The 13,694-nt window shown below is 33.8% G+C and overlaps 1 protein-coding gene across 8 annotated transcripts; it reads left to right on the forward strand.

The window, feature by feature from the left end:
* The first annotated feature begins 4,073 nt into the window (after positions 1-4,073).
* Positions 4,074-12,952, forward strand: LOC116346302 (uncharacterized protein DDB_G0283357). 8 transcript variants are annotated; one of them, XM_031776267.1, is made up of 18 exons: positions 4,075-4,383; positions 5,665-6,348; positions 6,481-7,116; positions 7,437-7,621; positions 7,691-8,006; positions 8,079-8,096; positions 8,160-8,299; positions 8,369-9,143; positions 9,215-9,346; positions 9,402-9,808; positions 9,872-9,998; positions 10,063-10,320; positions 10,702-10,844; positions 11,177-11,182; positions 11,522-11,995; positions 12,150-12,443; positions 12,544-12,684; positions 12,750-12,952. In XM_031776267.1, the coding sequence occupies exons 2-18, from the start codon at positions 5,685-5,687 to the stop codon at positions 12,819-12,821; spliced, it is 4,788 nt and encodes a 1,595-aa protein (XP_031632127.1). In that variant the 5' UTR covers positions 4,075-4,383; positions 5,665-5,684; the 3' UTR covers positions 12,822-12,952. The 8 variants fall into 8 exon arrangements, with proteins under 8 accessions (XP_031632124.1, XP_031632127.1, XP_031632119.1 ...); XM_031776264.1 differs by having other exon boundaries at positions 4,074-4,383; positions 7,455-7,621; positions 8,079-8,299; XM_031776259.1 differs by having other exon boundaries at positions 8,079-8,299.
* The last annotated feature ends 742 nt before the right edge of the window (positions 12,953-13,694 follow it).

A 13,694-nucleotide genomic window follows, 5' to 3' on the forward strand; every position in this document is an offset into this window, starting at 1 on the left:
TGGCGTACGGTACTTCTCTTTTTTTTAAAGCAATCAAAACTCGAATATGAATCATTAAGATAAAATAAATTCCGTACTGTTTCCTCTTTAGCACATTTCTATCAATTAAGAACAAAAACCGTGCAAACAATTAATGCCAGTTGCATGCGAGACGGGAATTCACCTACCATTACTTACAATGGCAAATAATGTCAAAAACTGCATGATGGCGCCATCTCTACGTGCACATGAAAATTAGAACAAAAAGTATGTGTAGAATATTGATTGATTCGAAGTTTGAATATGGAATCATTTGTTGTGACATCTGTCATTCTACGCTCTGAACAAAAACCGATTTATTGTTTGCATCTAGTGAATTTGTGATGGAAAATAAATTAAAATTACTTTGCACAGTTTGTGCCATCGAAATAATTTGCGAGGACGTTGCACAACACATGGTTTTGCATTATACAAACATTCTACACATACTTTTTGTTCTAATTTTCAGGTGCACGTAGAGATGGCGCTGGGAACGCGAAGCTCAAAAAAAATATACAGTCTATATAGAAAGCAAGTGACGGTAGGGAATTCACTCAGTTCGTTTAACAATTTGTGAAGCGAGAAAATAACTGAAACAATGCACTTGAGTTCACTGTTCACTTGTTCCGTTTTTCGTTTCAATCACAACCGAATGAGATCACCGTGACTTCAGTTTGGATTTCAATGTGATTTTGCTCATCCTCGCGGTATGTCAGTTCGAATGATGTTTATTAGTCGAGATTTACTTGCTAAAATTGATTGATTCAATTGCCAACACATTAATTAGCGTCTCACTTTTTTTTTATAAACACAAGCGGTTCTGTTTATTTTGTCTGCTTCAAAGTTTTCACAACACTTTTCTGTTGAAACATTCTTTTCTCAAGCGTTAGAAACTGTACAACATTATTCAATTTTTGTCTCGAAAAAAAAAAAAAAACAATGCAATGGAGAAATAAACATTTTCAGAGTTGTCGTTCATATATTTGACGCGATGAATTGCGACGCTCATTAAATCGAATGCCAAATCGAATCACGTTCATTACCGTAAATTGAAAAGAAGTTTATTCCTTGATTTGTATTCACGATTTGAATTTTAATTTGAATCCTAAGCTAAGCGCTCTAATGGGTTTCAGACTAGGTTTCAGATCGTTTAAAATGCATTGCATTTTTTTATAGTTACATGCAATGGAATGCATAGAACACCTAAATATTGCCTCTGGGAACTTTGTCGATGTCATTCAGCTAAATTCATTTCCAACTGGTTTTTCCCTGTTATCACAAACCAAATGAGTGAAAAACAGTTATAACTTTCAAGTGAGATTGTAAAACCACCAAGATGATGACAGTATTTTAGTATGTTTTCATATATTCCAAGTTGTATTTGCTTGTACAATAGTTCAAAATGTTAATTAGACTCATCGTATGTAGCATTCAATCGGTTATTGCTTCAATGCATCGCTTTCTGACGAATGATTTTCTGCCTCACTTTTCGACATATTCGGAATATGGTATTACTTTGTTCATTTTAACACGCAAACGCATACACTCTTCAATGCGATTGCTGCGTAGAAATTAATTGCTTGAATCGTATTCTCCATGATAGATTATTCACTCGTTGTTGTTTAATTTCTCAAGTGTGTGACATTAGTCACAAGTTGTAGGGACCAATTACTGAACCAATCTGCCGGGCACACCAAATGGAGTTATAAAATTGATACGATCGTTTAGCAGTACGTTAAATGGTAACTGTTCAATTGTACACATGCATATGTTGAGTGTTTTCAAGCGCCGCCACTCTTATCTCGGTAGCAATATGTTCTGGGATACACTATTCTACTAGATACATATCAAAGTGTCAGCGAAGTTAAATTAATTTAAAACGAATCACACTGATGCTTGAAACTATGACGAATTGAATCATCAACTATACAAATATTGGCTCTTTTTTAAACATTGGTTCCACAATTGAATTAAAAATCTTGAAAAAAAAAACTAATCAAACTATATATTGAGACATTAGCACATAAAAACATTAGGCACATGGCAAACTATACAAGATGTGGGCGATACCTATTAACTTACATCAATCTTCTCTTTGTTTTTATCCATTTGAGAATTTTTGCTTGGACGACCCATTTGACTTTGCTTCAGATCAAATAAATTGATCACTCTTCTATCGATCCAATCAATTATTTACTTTGATTTATTATTGTAAATTTGTCACTTTTCACTATATTAAAAAAAAAACTACTTGTGATCAGCTCAACAACATGTTTTAATCTATTTTTGAAACACAACGCTTCCAGAGTAAACACATCAATATCTCTTAAAATCAATTCACCTCGAAACCATTACGACAAAACACATATTGAAACCGTAAAATACGCTCAATGAAACTATTGAACCAAACCAAACCGAGCCAATCCAATCCAAATATTGAACATTCACTGTAAACATTAAAACACTTTCTGTTACACTAAGTATAAACGGTGCAAAATATATTTCATTCACTGTTATGACGGAATTGTCTTCGATTGTATCGAATCGATGGTCGTTTTACAACTACAATAGAATATTTTGAGTTTTCCAATTGCGGATCGAATTGTAGCTATATTGTCTTATCAAAAAAATTAAATACGAATGACGAAGCTTACACGCTTGCGCTTCAATATGATAAATAATAATAAAGAATGGTTGAAAATCAGCACTGTATTTGTTTACCTTGTCGATCGAGTCTAAACGAAAATATCGTAATAAAGTGTGTTGAGTGATTTTTCTGAGTACTGAAAAAAAGCAACAACAACACGATGAATTCGAACAGATAGTCGAATCTCGGTCGAATGGAATGCATTACATTATCTTGTTGCTACGGTTTGGATTTGGTGTGAATTGTACAGATGTGCACCTATTGAATCGATGCATGTAAAATATTAACAGTACTTTCCACTTGTGGTAACAATGCGCCTTACTTCTACGCTTGCGTTATTATTTATCATCTGATTAAAAATCATTCCGTTTCGGAGCTTTGATACAGACGGAAAATGCATACGTATATGGTGAGCGATAAGCCTATTTAGTGATTGGTAAAAGATGTATCGCATTCAAAAATAACGATCAATTCGCATGCATTTGTACCAAACCGTGAATTGTACATTGTTATTTTTTTTATTGCATACACGAGTCTTCTCTCCACTTTCAATCTGTTACAGCTTATGCAATAAAATCTAAGAGATTTTGAACGGTTTTTAACAGCACCGATGAAAATCAACAACAATTAAATCAAGTCTCTCTATGCTTCAATGCTTGTGCCCCGTTTATTCAACAATTGCAAGACGTCGGTTAACACTATTGCATTATTATTCAATGCTGAAACTTCATTTCGTATTCACCTCATTGTCGTATTTCTTCCATACATGTGAGTCAATCGAATATGCATAAACAAGGTCTTACTTAATTATCTTCAATTATTATCGATGACTTCAAACAAATCATTCGCATTACTTACATTTTCAACATAATCCCAAAATTTTGCCAAATCAATCATATGTTTTGAGTGCAATTTGAACTAAAAACTGTGGCAAATCTGTAGGCGAGGATATAATTACCAATTGCTTTTGTTTTTTCACAAACGCTCATATATCACTTTTAAAAATCGCAAATATTATAGTCGTATTCCAAAATATTTGCAACGAATTCAGTGTTGCCATAAGTGGTGCGAATCATAAAAAGTAAAAGATACAATTGCGTAGGAATATTTACTTTATTCATATCATGGTGCAATATTGGCTAAATATCAAATTTTTATAAGCAAAAAAAAGAAACCAATAAGCAGAAACCAATTACGTTCTTATCTGAAACTGAAGAAAATACTTGAAATACAACTGTGTTTTCATCCAATTGGACTGTCATATTCCGAATTCGCCTTCAATCGAATTCGCCACGTAAGAGCGCCGTATGTCAGTGTGTGTTGTATTTTCGGTTTTATTTTTATTTTCCTAAATGTATTTGCTAGACAATTGTCAAAATCAATACGAATTGCTTTAAAAACCCATAGAGTTCATCATAAAGGTGTACAATACAAAGTGAGCAGAATGAAAGTACTAACATGTTTGTTTTAAAATAGTGTGAACATTCTCTAATAATTAGAATATTTATTTGATAATTTTGGTGCGCGATAATTTTAATAAATTTATGTTTATATTTTATTTGAAATGCGATTAAATGTGTGTGAAAGTTTTGGGTGAAAAAAAGTTTACCGAGTCATTAAACAAAGGAACCAAAACAAAGTGTACAAAATCAACAAGCAATCATTTTCTGATTTCTGTTTCGTTTGTATACATCATTAGTAGTAAAATGTTGCAATTGGTAAGTTTAAAAGCATTGAATTTAAGCATGACCAAAGTAAAACCAAAGAAAAAAAAATCAACTTAAAATATAGACAGATTTTGCATCGAATATTTCTTTAAATCTATTGGAAAAAGTGGTTGCGTCTTGATACGGCGGTGGTGTACGTATCAGTATCTACATATGTTCGTCTCTATACAAAGTGCGATGTGTCAGACTGTTTGGGTGTGTGTGTGTAATAATGATTTTCCCTATGGTTAGATTTTCCTTTTTCAATAATATCGAATGTTTGTATGTCGCCGCGACCGTATTTGATAACATACAGCGAAATGAATTCTCCCTTCTTTTACACAAAACTTTTCCCGTTCGATACAGTGTATGACTGGCTCCATGGTATAGCTTGCAATACGTGTGAATTCAACCGTATTCGTGCGTCATCCCTGTGGTGGTTGTGCATGTGTACTGTACTGTATACGGATGGCCACCGCAATTCGTTGTTATCGATTTTTCTTTCGTTTTCGCCACTTTTCAACATACACTTAACTCGCTGTATGTAGTGCAGAGAACGTCGTAGAACATAGTTCATGTTCTGTTCCATTTTTGTGCTCTGGTTTTTTTAAGATATAAGAATTTAAAGAAAATTTCGGTGAGATTTTACATTTTACAATTTCAATGTTTATTAACTTAAATTTAATGTTCTTCTCAGTACTGTAAGAGTTTAATACACTTTTATTCTTGATGCACTAATTCATTACGTCTGGATGTAAACTCGGTAGAAAAAATTATGTACTGTTGAAGACAGAAATAAGTAATTTTATCTCTGAAAGTAGAAGTGACTGTGTGAATAAGTTAAAATAATTTAAAACGTTGAAAGAAAAAACATGAAAATCAGTGAAAATATTGTTAACATGAATTTCGAATATTGTGTATAAAGTATATGAAAGTGTATTCGTTTCAACAACCCCAAATGACAATCGATGATTCACTCTACCTTCCCCCAAACATAATATGCACGCCGTCTCTCTTTCTTTTTGTGGTTTCCTTTTCTTTTGTGTGTAATCCAGTTTGTTCTCTCTGATTCATTCTTTCAAACTTTCTTTTACATTTTGCGTGGATTTACGCAGTATATGTGTATTTTATCCGATTAAGTGTGCAAGTTTTGAACATATGTTAAGGTTCAATATCCTGTGCCCACTTCCTTTTTCTGCAGGCCCCTTCTTTGATGTCGTTCAGTTTTTTAGCCTTTAATTTTGCTTCAAATTAGTTATGAATAATAATTATATTTTTCGTAACGCTTGACAGAGTCCATTTTTGAAGGAGCGATGATAAGCGCAAATGTGCAACAACAACAGCAGCAAGTGGATAATAAAAAGGCCACGAACGCAAATTATAATCGGAAATCCCAAATCAATATAGCACAGTATACGCAAAGTAGTAACAATCGTAATATTCTCAGCGAAAATAACTATTACGTTGCAAAGGATTATAGTTCAGCGGTTGATTCGTCTGGAAATCAATTATCATCGCCCCAAACGACAGGCTCAAGCAGCGCAAATATTGCCTCAAACTTTCCGGCTCCACTGTCGATTGCATCAAATATACTTACAGTTGACTCAAAGTCGTCGGCAAATATTTTAAACGAACAAATATCGGCGTTGTTCCCAAAGTGTCGACCAAAAAACGATGCACATTTAAACAAAACGGCTCTCTATATTGAGACAAACAGCACTGCATTAGCTTCAGCTTCTTTATTATTCGCATCATCGCCGTCAAACGGCGATTATAAAAATCGAAATAAACATTTTATCGTGAGTGAAAGTTCCGATAATACGCTTATTGATAACAGTAGAGCTTATACGCGCAATATGAATAACCAAAACGCAGATGCATCACTCAATGATGACAGTAATGAACTCATCCAAAACAATATTAGCGGAATTGGCGAGACAGCTTCAAGAATGAATCACGCGGGCTATGCAACACGATGTAATTGCCATATTTAAATATTTTTTTTATTTCATAAAACTTTATTTCATATATGAATTATAATACGTTGTCATTCAATGTTGTGAAGTAATAAAAAAATGTAATCGATTTCGTTTTTCGTATATTGCATAGTGTATCAGCATAATAGCAATAGTAATTATCAACGTAATGCTAATAATCAGCACCAAAGCAACGATTACCTTGGTGGTTTTGACGGTTCCAATCAAATGACGAAAATGCATCAAAAATGGGAGTCTTCGTCAAACGATCTGCGAAAATGGACAGAAAGTGATGATTTTATGCGCGACGGAAACATTTGGGAGAAAAGAAGACGTACACCAAACACAACGCCTGCCAGCACTGTATTAAACTCACCCGATTTTAATGAGATGCATCATTATTCGCACAATCCAGTGCAACATCAGATTAAAGTTGGCCGCAGCCCAGTCAATCAACACGAAAATAAAGAAAAGAATGCCACAAGTCCTGTATCACCAATCCAGTCGCATCAGCGTTCATCTACCAAGCGACCAGCTACTCTGGTTTCGGATGGTGAAATTGTTGTTTTTGATGATATTGATAATTGGCGAAATCAAAACGAAAAGCACTTTCCGTCTCAAAACAAAGCGTCACACCAACAAAACAATTCGACCAGCAAGTCTCAATCCAGTTACCGCTTTAACCACATGCTACTCGATGATGATGACGACGACGAACGTGACAGTAATACAAATTCTTTTAGCACGGATAATGTGACAAAAATGATTGGTTAGTTTCATAGCCAGAAAACAAGAAATTATATTTAATGTAATTCCAAAATATCCTAATGTTTCTATTTCCATTGCTTTTGATTGAGTTTAAAATGTCATCAATTCCAAATGATATTTGATTTTTTGTAGAAGTAATAAAGTCCATTCTCTGTGTGTGCTTGTGATCCAAATGAAAATTTAAAGAGAAATTCAAAAATTGAAAATTGACCTAATTTTTTTTTCCATAAATTGGTTGCAATTGGTTATTTGTTTCCTGTGTTTCTTATTTTCTATCACTTCCGTTTGCTCTCTCAATCTTTGTGTCTAAACGAAAAAAAGGCATTCTGCCGATTGCAGAGTACGAAGGTTCACCAAGACGTTTTGGACACTATCAGCAAGATCTACCTCTTCATCAATATCAATACACGTCAACGACAAATCAACAGCACTTCGACCGCCCACCAAGTTCACGGAAAATGCTCACTTCACCAACTCTGTTTCCACCTCGACCCGGTTTTCCGAAGGTAATTTCATTTAACAAGCGAAAAAGCAATATAACAATTAAAAATAATTTTATTTCAATAATTGCTTAGCGTATTACAACATCACCATCAAATGCAAGCATAAACGGATCAACAAACGAAGAAGCTAAAGACAAATGCAGCAACGCTACAGGATTCGAATATCAGAATAATGCGTTGAATAAATGTTCACCATCAGTATCACCCACTCAAGTTACATCGACGCCAAACATTCCGAATAAACAAGTTGCAACGTGTGATAGTACATCCCCCACGAACTCACAAGCAGTGCCTATTTCATCGCAGAATTCGCCCTCATCGCCCTCGAAAAATGAGAGAAGCGCCACGGTCAGTGAAAATAATACAAAAACCACACCAAACTATACGGGTAATTCATCGACTATTAAAATCACAACTCTCAAATACGAAAGAAAATAAAACGAATTTATTTCACTTGTAGATCGTATCAATTTATTGGGTAACCATTTGCCATCTACAACGCTTTCAAACAATGCTAATCGTTCGTCATTCACTACTACAGCTCCAAATACAACTACATTTGATTATTTGTATGAGTTTTCGGAGACACGCAAAGTACTTGAAGACTTTTTCAAATGTCCAACAAATGATGAGGAGAAGAAAATCGCTGATTGCTTCAACGAAAGTGATACTGGAAGTCTAGTAAGTTAAAACACAAACGATATTTACGACTGCGTTTGTTAAAATTTCAAAAAATTTAAAACTTTTTAGGAAAATCTGAATGAAATCGATGAGAAAAATATGGATGCCAATTATATTGGACAGCGTTTGGCCAAAGTTCCCACAACAAATAACAAAGATTATAATAATACGTCATCGTACCAATCGCCCAAATCACGATACGCCAACAACTATACTCATCAGCAGTCTGATGAATATGAAAATAATGATGTCGAATTATATTTGGATTCGAATAGTCGTAGCAGTGGTGAATTGGCTGATACAGAATTGGAAATGAATCAACAGAGACGCTACTCAAGACATTTTACTCTATCTCCCGAAACTACTGATTATGATTCAAATTGCGGTGATTTAGATAGCCTATCGAATGATTTAAATGGATGTATTGGCATGAACAGCCATTGCCTAACTGGTTCCGGATTGAACAGCTCTAGTGGCGTTATACCAGACTATTCACGACTGTACACCAGTATGCCGGTACTCGAAGATGGCCTGTCAAGCGGTCATGCATCTGACACAGAAAATAACAACCCTGTTCCGTACACTGCGAATAATATATCAACAACAGCTAACAATACAACCAATTCATCAGCGCAAATAAACAATATTTTTGATAACAAGTATATTGCTAGCAATATAAATAGTATGGGAAAAATGCTCAATCCAACTCCAGTCAGCTCAATTGCAAACACCACAAATAACACAAGCAATGCAGTCCAATCAAATAACATTAACTTGATTGATGTGTTAAGTCCAACGATCGAAACAACATCTAATAAAGAACCAGATGTTCAAAATGGCATTGGTAAGATATGATTAATAAAAAAGTGTTTTTAAAACAAAATTGGAAAATGACAAACACATTCATTTCTGCAGAAATAAGTACAATTGGCCAACCACAACCGTCATCACTGTTACAACAACAGCAGCCGATAAAAGAAGAGAAACACGTGGATATATCTAGTAAGAGTTACTTGGACTCAGATATTTCGTCCATTTTTTCGAATCGTAAGTAGATAATCGATTTATATGAAGCGAATTTCCACTAATTGTATTATTTTAGCTCCTTTGGCACAGATAAGTACTACACACAACAATGTGAACGTTTCATCATACCACGAAGATCACATTGAAATAGTACAGTCAACACTAAAAGATATTCGCAGTTCGATACAGCAATCAAAGACGCTTCAACCGACAGCGAGTCAACAACAGCTACAGCCGCAGCAGCAGCAGCAACAACAACAACACGAAGAGGAGAAAAAACCAATGAAAAATGACAAAAACTCACCGATATGGCTACCTCGTCATCATCACAATCAACATAATCAGTCTCATGAAAGCCTCAATTCCGATCACAATATTTCAAAACCATTGAGCGTTGATGATGAGGAAGCTGATACCGATTTAGAAACTGATCGTTTACTTGGCCAACAACGTCTTGATGATCATGGTTTTTATGATGACAAGGTGAATATAACCTCTCACAATCTGAATAAATTTATTTATCTAAAGCGGCTGTATGTATTTTAGTCGTCGACCAATTGGTGTGATCGTCCATCTCGATTGATTAAGTCTCCTTCGGCATCACTTTCATCGAAAACAATGCAACAGCAACAACATCACGCACAAACATTTTCATCTGCGTCAATTCGACAAGGTATACATCTAGATTGGCGACAAATCATTTCTGTATGGTACATCTGGTAAAACGTCTATTTTAGGTATCGGAACATCAAGTGGTGTATCTGCAGCATGTGCTAATAATTCATCGAATTCATCGTCATCGCCACCGAATCCACAGTCATCAAATCAACATCTACCAAAAAATCCGAGCGTCAGCAATCAAAATGAAAATAAAGATAGCTCAACGTCACCAAACAAGTCACAATTGTCAAAAATTCAAAAAAGCCCATCCGATTCGCAGAGTTCCAAAAACGAAACGGAAAAAAATCGATCCGGAAAGTCACGTAATAAAGAAGGTATACGATACTATTTTGTATGAAATGAATATCTATTTTTGGTGGGAGGATACATTTTTACAATTTTACTGATATTTTCCATTTGTATTTCTTATGATTTTCATCCAAATATCATGCTAATCACTAACTACTAATCTAACATCTGACACCATAAAACGAAAATTATAATTAATTTCAAATCAAAACAACTAACAAATGAAACTGACCACAATAACTATCAAACTAACAATACTTCATATGCTTGATGCAACTGGAAATTGTGTAAGTGTCAATGATTTAATTGTCTAACCAATAAGTTTCACTCTATTCCAACATTTCATTTTGCAAATAGAATAGAAGATGGTAAAAATAATTCCAAAATGTGTTTGTATTTTTGTGAAGGTCGTTATTGGGAACCAGCAGTTTTGATTGAGGGCGTTTTATTCAGAGCCCGATATTTGGGATCTACTCAGCTTGTTTGCGAAGGACAACCAACCAAATCCACTCGCATGATGCAGGCCGAAGAAGCTGTCTCGCGCATCAAGGTAAATTATTATACGTGGCATAAAAAAACTAATACAAAACAAAAATTTACGCATATTCAATGAATCAGAAAGGTACTCATTGTAGAAGCTAGTGACCTGACATAAAGTATAAAATCAATTTACTTGAAAAGTTAAAACTGGTCATTGATTATATTTATACGAATATTGTTCATGTCTAAAACTAACTGAATGTAAAATTTTCTATCTTTTTTCTCTTTTCTTCGAATAATCATTTCGCAATTCGATTTGTCATTCATGTTAACTAACACAAATGACCGCTGCATGTGGAATAACAAACACAATTCAAAATAACAAAATTGAATTTCAAATAGGCATTGGTACGTAGAAACAAAAATAAAACCAAACAAAAATGTTGTTCTTTTTTTCGTGATGCAATCAATTGCACTTTGTATTTGTCTTTCGGTGGCGCACAGTTTTATTTTTGCACAGTAATCACATAAACAAAAATTCTTCCGAATTGTATCTTTCTTTTCTCAAATGCCCTTTTTCTTTTTGGCAAGAAGTTCACCTTACCATATCATTAATTCATTTTGTATATTTTTCCTGTGTTTGTGTTTGGCTTTATTACATTATAGATTTATACTATATATATATATATATTTATATGTTTCTTCTTATAAAAATCTGGGTGTTTTCTATGTTGCATCAAACAATAGGCTCCAGAAGGTGAATCACAGCCCAGTACGGAGGTTGATTTGTTCATTTCAACAGAGAAAATAATGGTGCTAAATACGGATTTAAAAGAAATAATGATGGATCATGCCCTACGCACCATATCCTACATAGCTGATATTGGTGATTTGGTTGTATTAATGGCTCGTCGTCGATTCGTTCCATCCGATTCAGATGATGGACCGAAATTAAATCGTACACCAAAAATGATTTGTCACGTATTCGAAAGTGACGAGGCTCAATTTATTGCTCAATCGATTGGGCAGGCATTCCAAGTAGCCTACATGGAATTTTTGAAAGCAAATGGAATTGAAGATCATAGCTTTGTTAAGGAAATGGACTATCAAGAGGTGCTCAATAGTCAAGAGATTTTCGGCGATGAATTAGAAATATTCGCAAAGAAAGAACTTCAAAAGGAAGTTGTTGTACCAAAGACAAAAGGTGAAATACTAGGCATGGTGAGTACAAATCATTTATTTTTGGGATTTATATTCTTTTACATTCATTTCATTGACATTTAGTGGACGAATTTTTTCATAACATTGGATTCCATCATTAATTTGGCCAATTTGAAAAAGATCAAACTGTAATTCTTTGTGATTCTTTTTTCAGATATTGATTGAATCCGGATGGGGCTCAATGCTACCAACAGTTGTCATTGCAAATCTTCTGTCAACTGGAGCCGCTGCACGTTGTGGTCAATTAAATATTGGCGATCAAATTATTGCAATAAATGGTCTTAGCTTGGTTGGATTGCCCTTATCGACATGCCAAACATATATCCGAAACACAAAAACTCAAACCGCCGTTAAATTTACAGTTGTGCCTTGTCCACCGGTTGTTGAAGTCAAAATAAAACGACCAAACACAAAGTACCAACTCGGATTCAGTGTTCAAAATGGTGTCGTAAGTATTTGCCAAAATTTATGCAACAAATTAAAAACTAAACGCACAACAATTGGTCAAATGAAATGAAACTAACATCGGATTTTCTGCAAAAATTTAGATTTGTAGTTTGCTACGCGGTGGAATTGCTGAGCGTGGAGGAGTACGTGTTGGTCATCGCATTATTGAAATCAATAATCAAAGCGTAGTTGCCGTTCCACATGAGAAAATAGTTAATCTATTAGCCACATCTGTCGGAGAGGTATTTCATTGAAAATAATATAATTCTATAAATTTATTTAAACTAAATGGATTTTGCTCTCATAGATTTTGATGAAAACGATGCCGACGTCCATGTTCCGGTTGTTGACTGGACAGGAAAATCCTATTTATATTTAAATTTCATCTTTAACTCTACATTCATGGAAAATGCGCAACTTATTTATAAACGCTCTTTGAAAAAAAAAAAAACGCAATTCGAATTGCATTGAAAAAACAATGTCCACATTAAAATATATTTTATAGTCTTCTCATTTTTATTTGAATTGTTCACTTGTTGCAAAGTATTATTATTTGTTTTATATATTTTGATATGTTTTTTTTATCGTTTCATATGATGCATTAGTCACAATTTTTTTATAATTACTTACCAAATATTTCTACTAACCAGTTTGTTTTCTTTTTTTGTAACCTGATATTATAAAGAAATATAATTTCTTGTTTTATGTTACGTAAGTTATTGGTTTCAATATAATTTAATTTGGATAATTGAATGCTTCGAAGTGTTCAATCAATATTTTATTGATATATCAAAATTAAGACTTTTTCCTCCTCTAATAATAACAAAAAATAAATAAGTAAGAGAATCTCGCGTTGGCTTGTGACAAAATTATGTATAAACCAAATTCATGCTGCTATTTAATCTTTTTCATTAAATTTAAAACAAAACAGAGTCAAATGAATACAAGTTACGACGAGTATTTAATCACTTTGGATTAATGAAACCTAAAAGTTCTATTTGAGAATGCTAGAGTAGACATTTCTACAAATACAATTTGATAAGGCATTCAAATTTAAAAAAATATATATATATACATATATCCTGCATTTATTTATCGTAAATATTCAATGCACTATTCGGAATCTTATTTAATCCAAGATACGAGTCTTATTACCAGAAAGAGAGACAATTTATTCAACATTATTAAAAAAATGTATTTATCCCATTAATGAAATTATTTCGACATCAGTAATAATTTTCACACAAATACA

The sequence above is a fragment of the Contarinia nasturtii genome, unplaced genomic scaffold (genome assembly GCF_009176525.2).
Source record: "Contarinia nasturtii isolate CC-2019 unplaced genomic scaffold, AAFC_CNas_1.1 Cnas_scaffold_1500, whole genome shotgun sequence".
Lineage (NCBI taxonomy): Eukaryota > Metazoa > Arthropoda > Insecta > Diptera > Cecidomyiidae > Contarinia > Contarinia nasturtii.

Coding starts and splice junctions, on each gene's coding strand:
- LOC116346302 (XM_031776259.1), top strand. CDS start 5,685: ATGATAAGCGCAAATGTGCAACAACAACAGCAGCAAGTGGATAATAAA. Junction 7,622..7,690: donor CTCGACCCGGTTTTCCGAAG/GTAATTTCATTT, acceptor ATAATTGCTTAG/CGTATTACAACATCACCATC. Junction 9,809..9,871: donor ATGGTTTTTATGATGACAAG/GTGAATATAACC, acceptor TATGTATTTTAG/TCGTCGACCAATTGGTGTGA.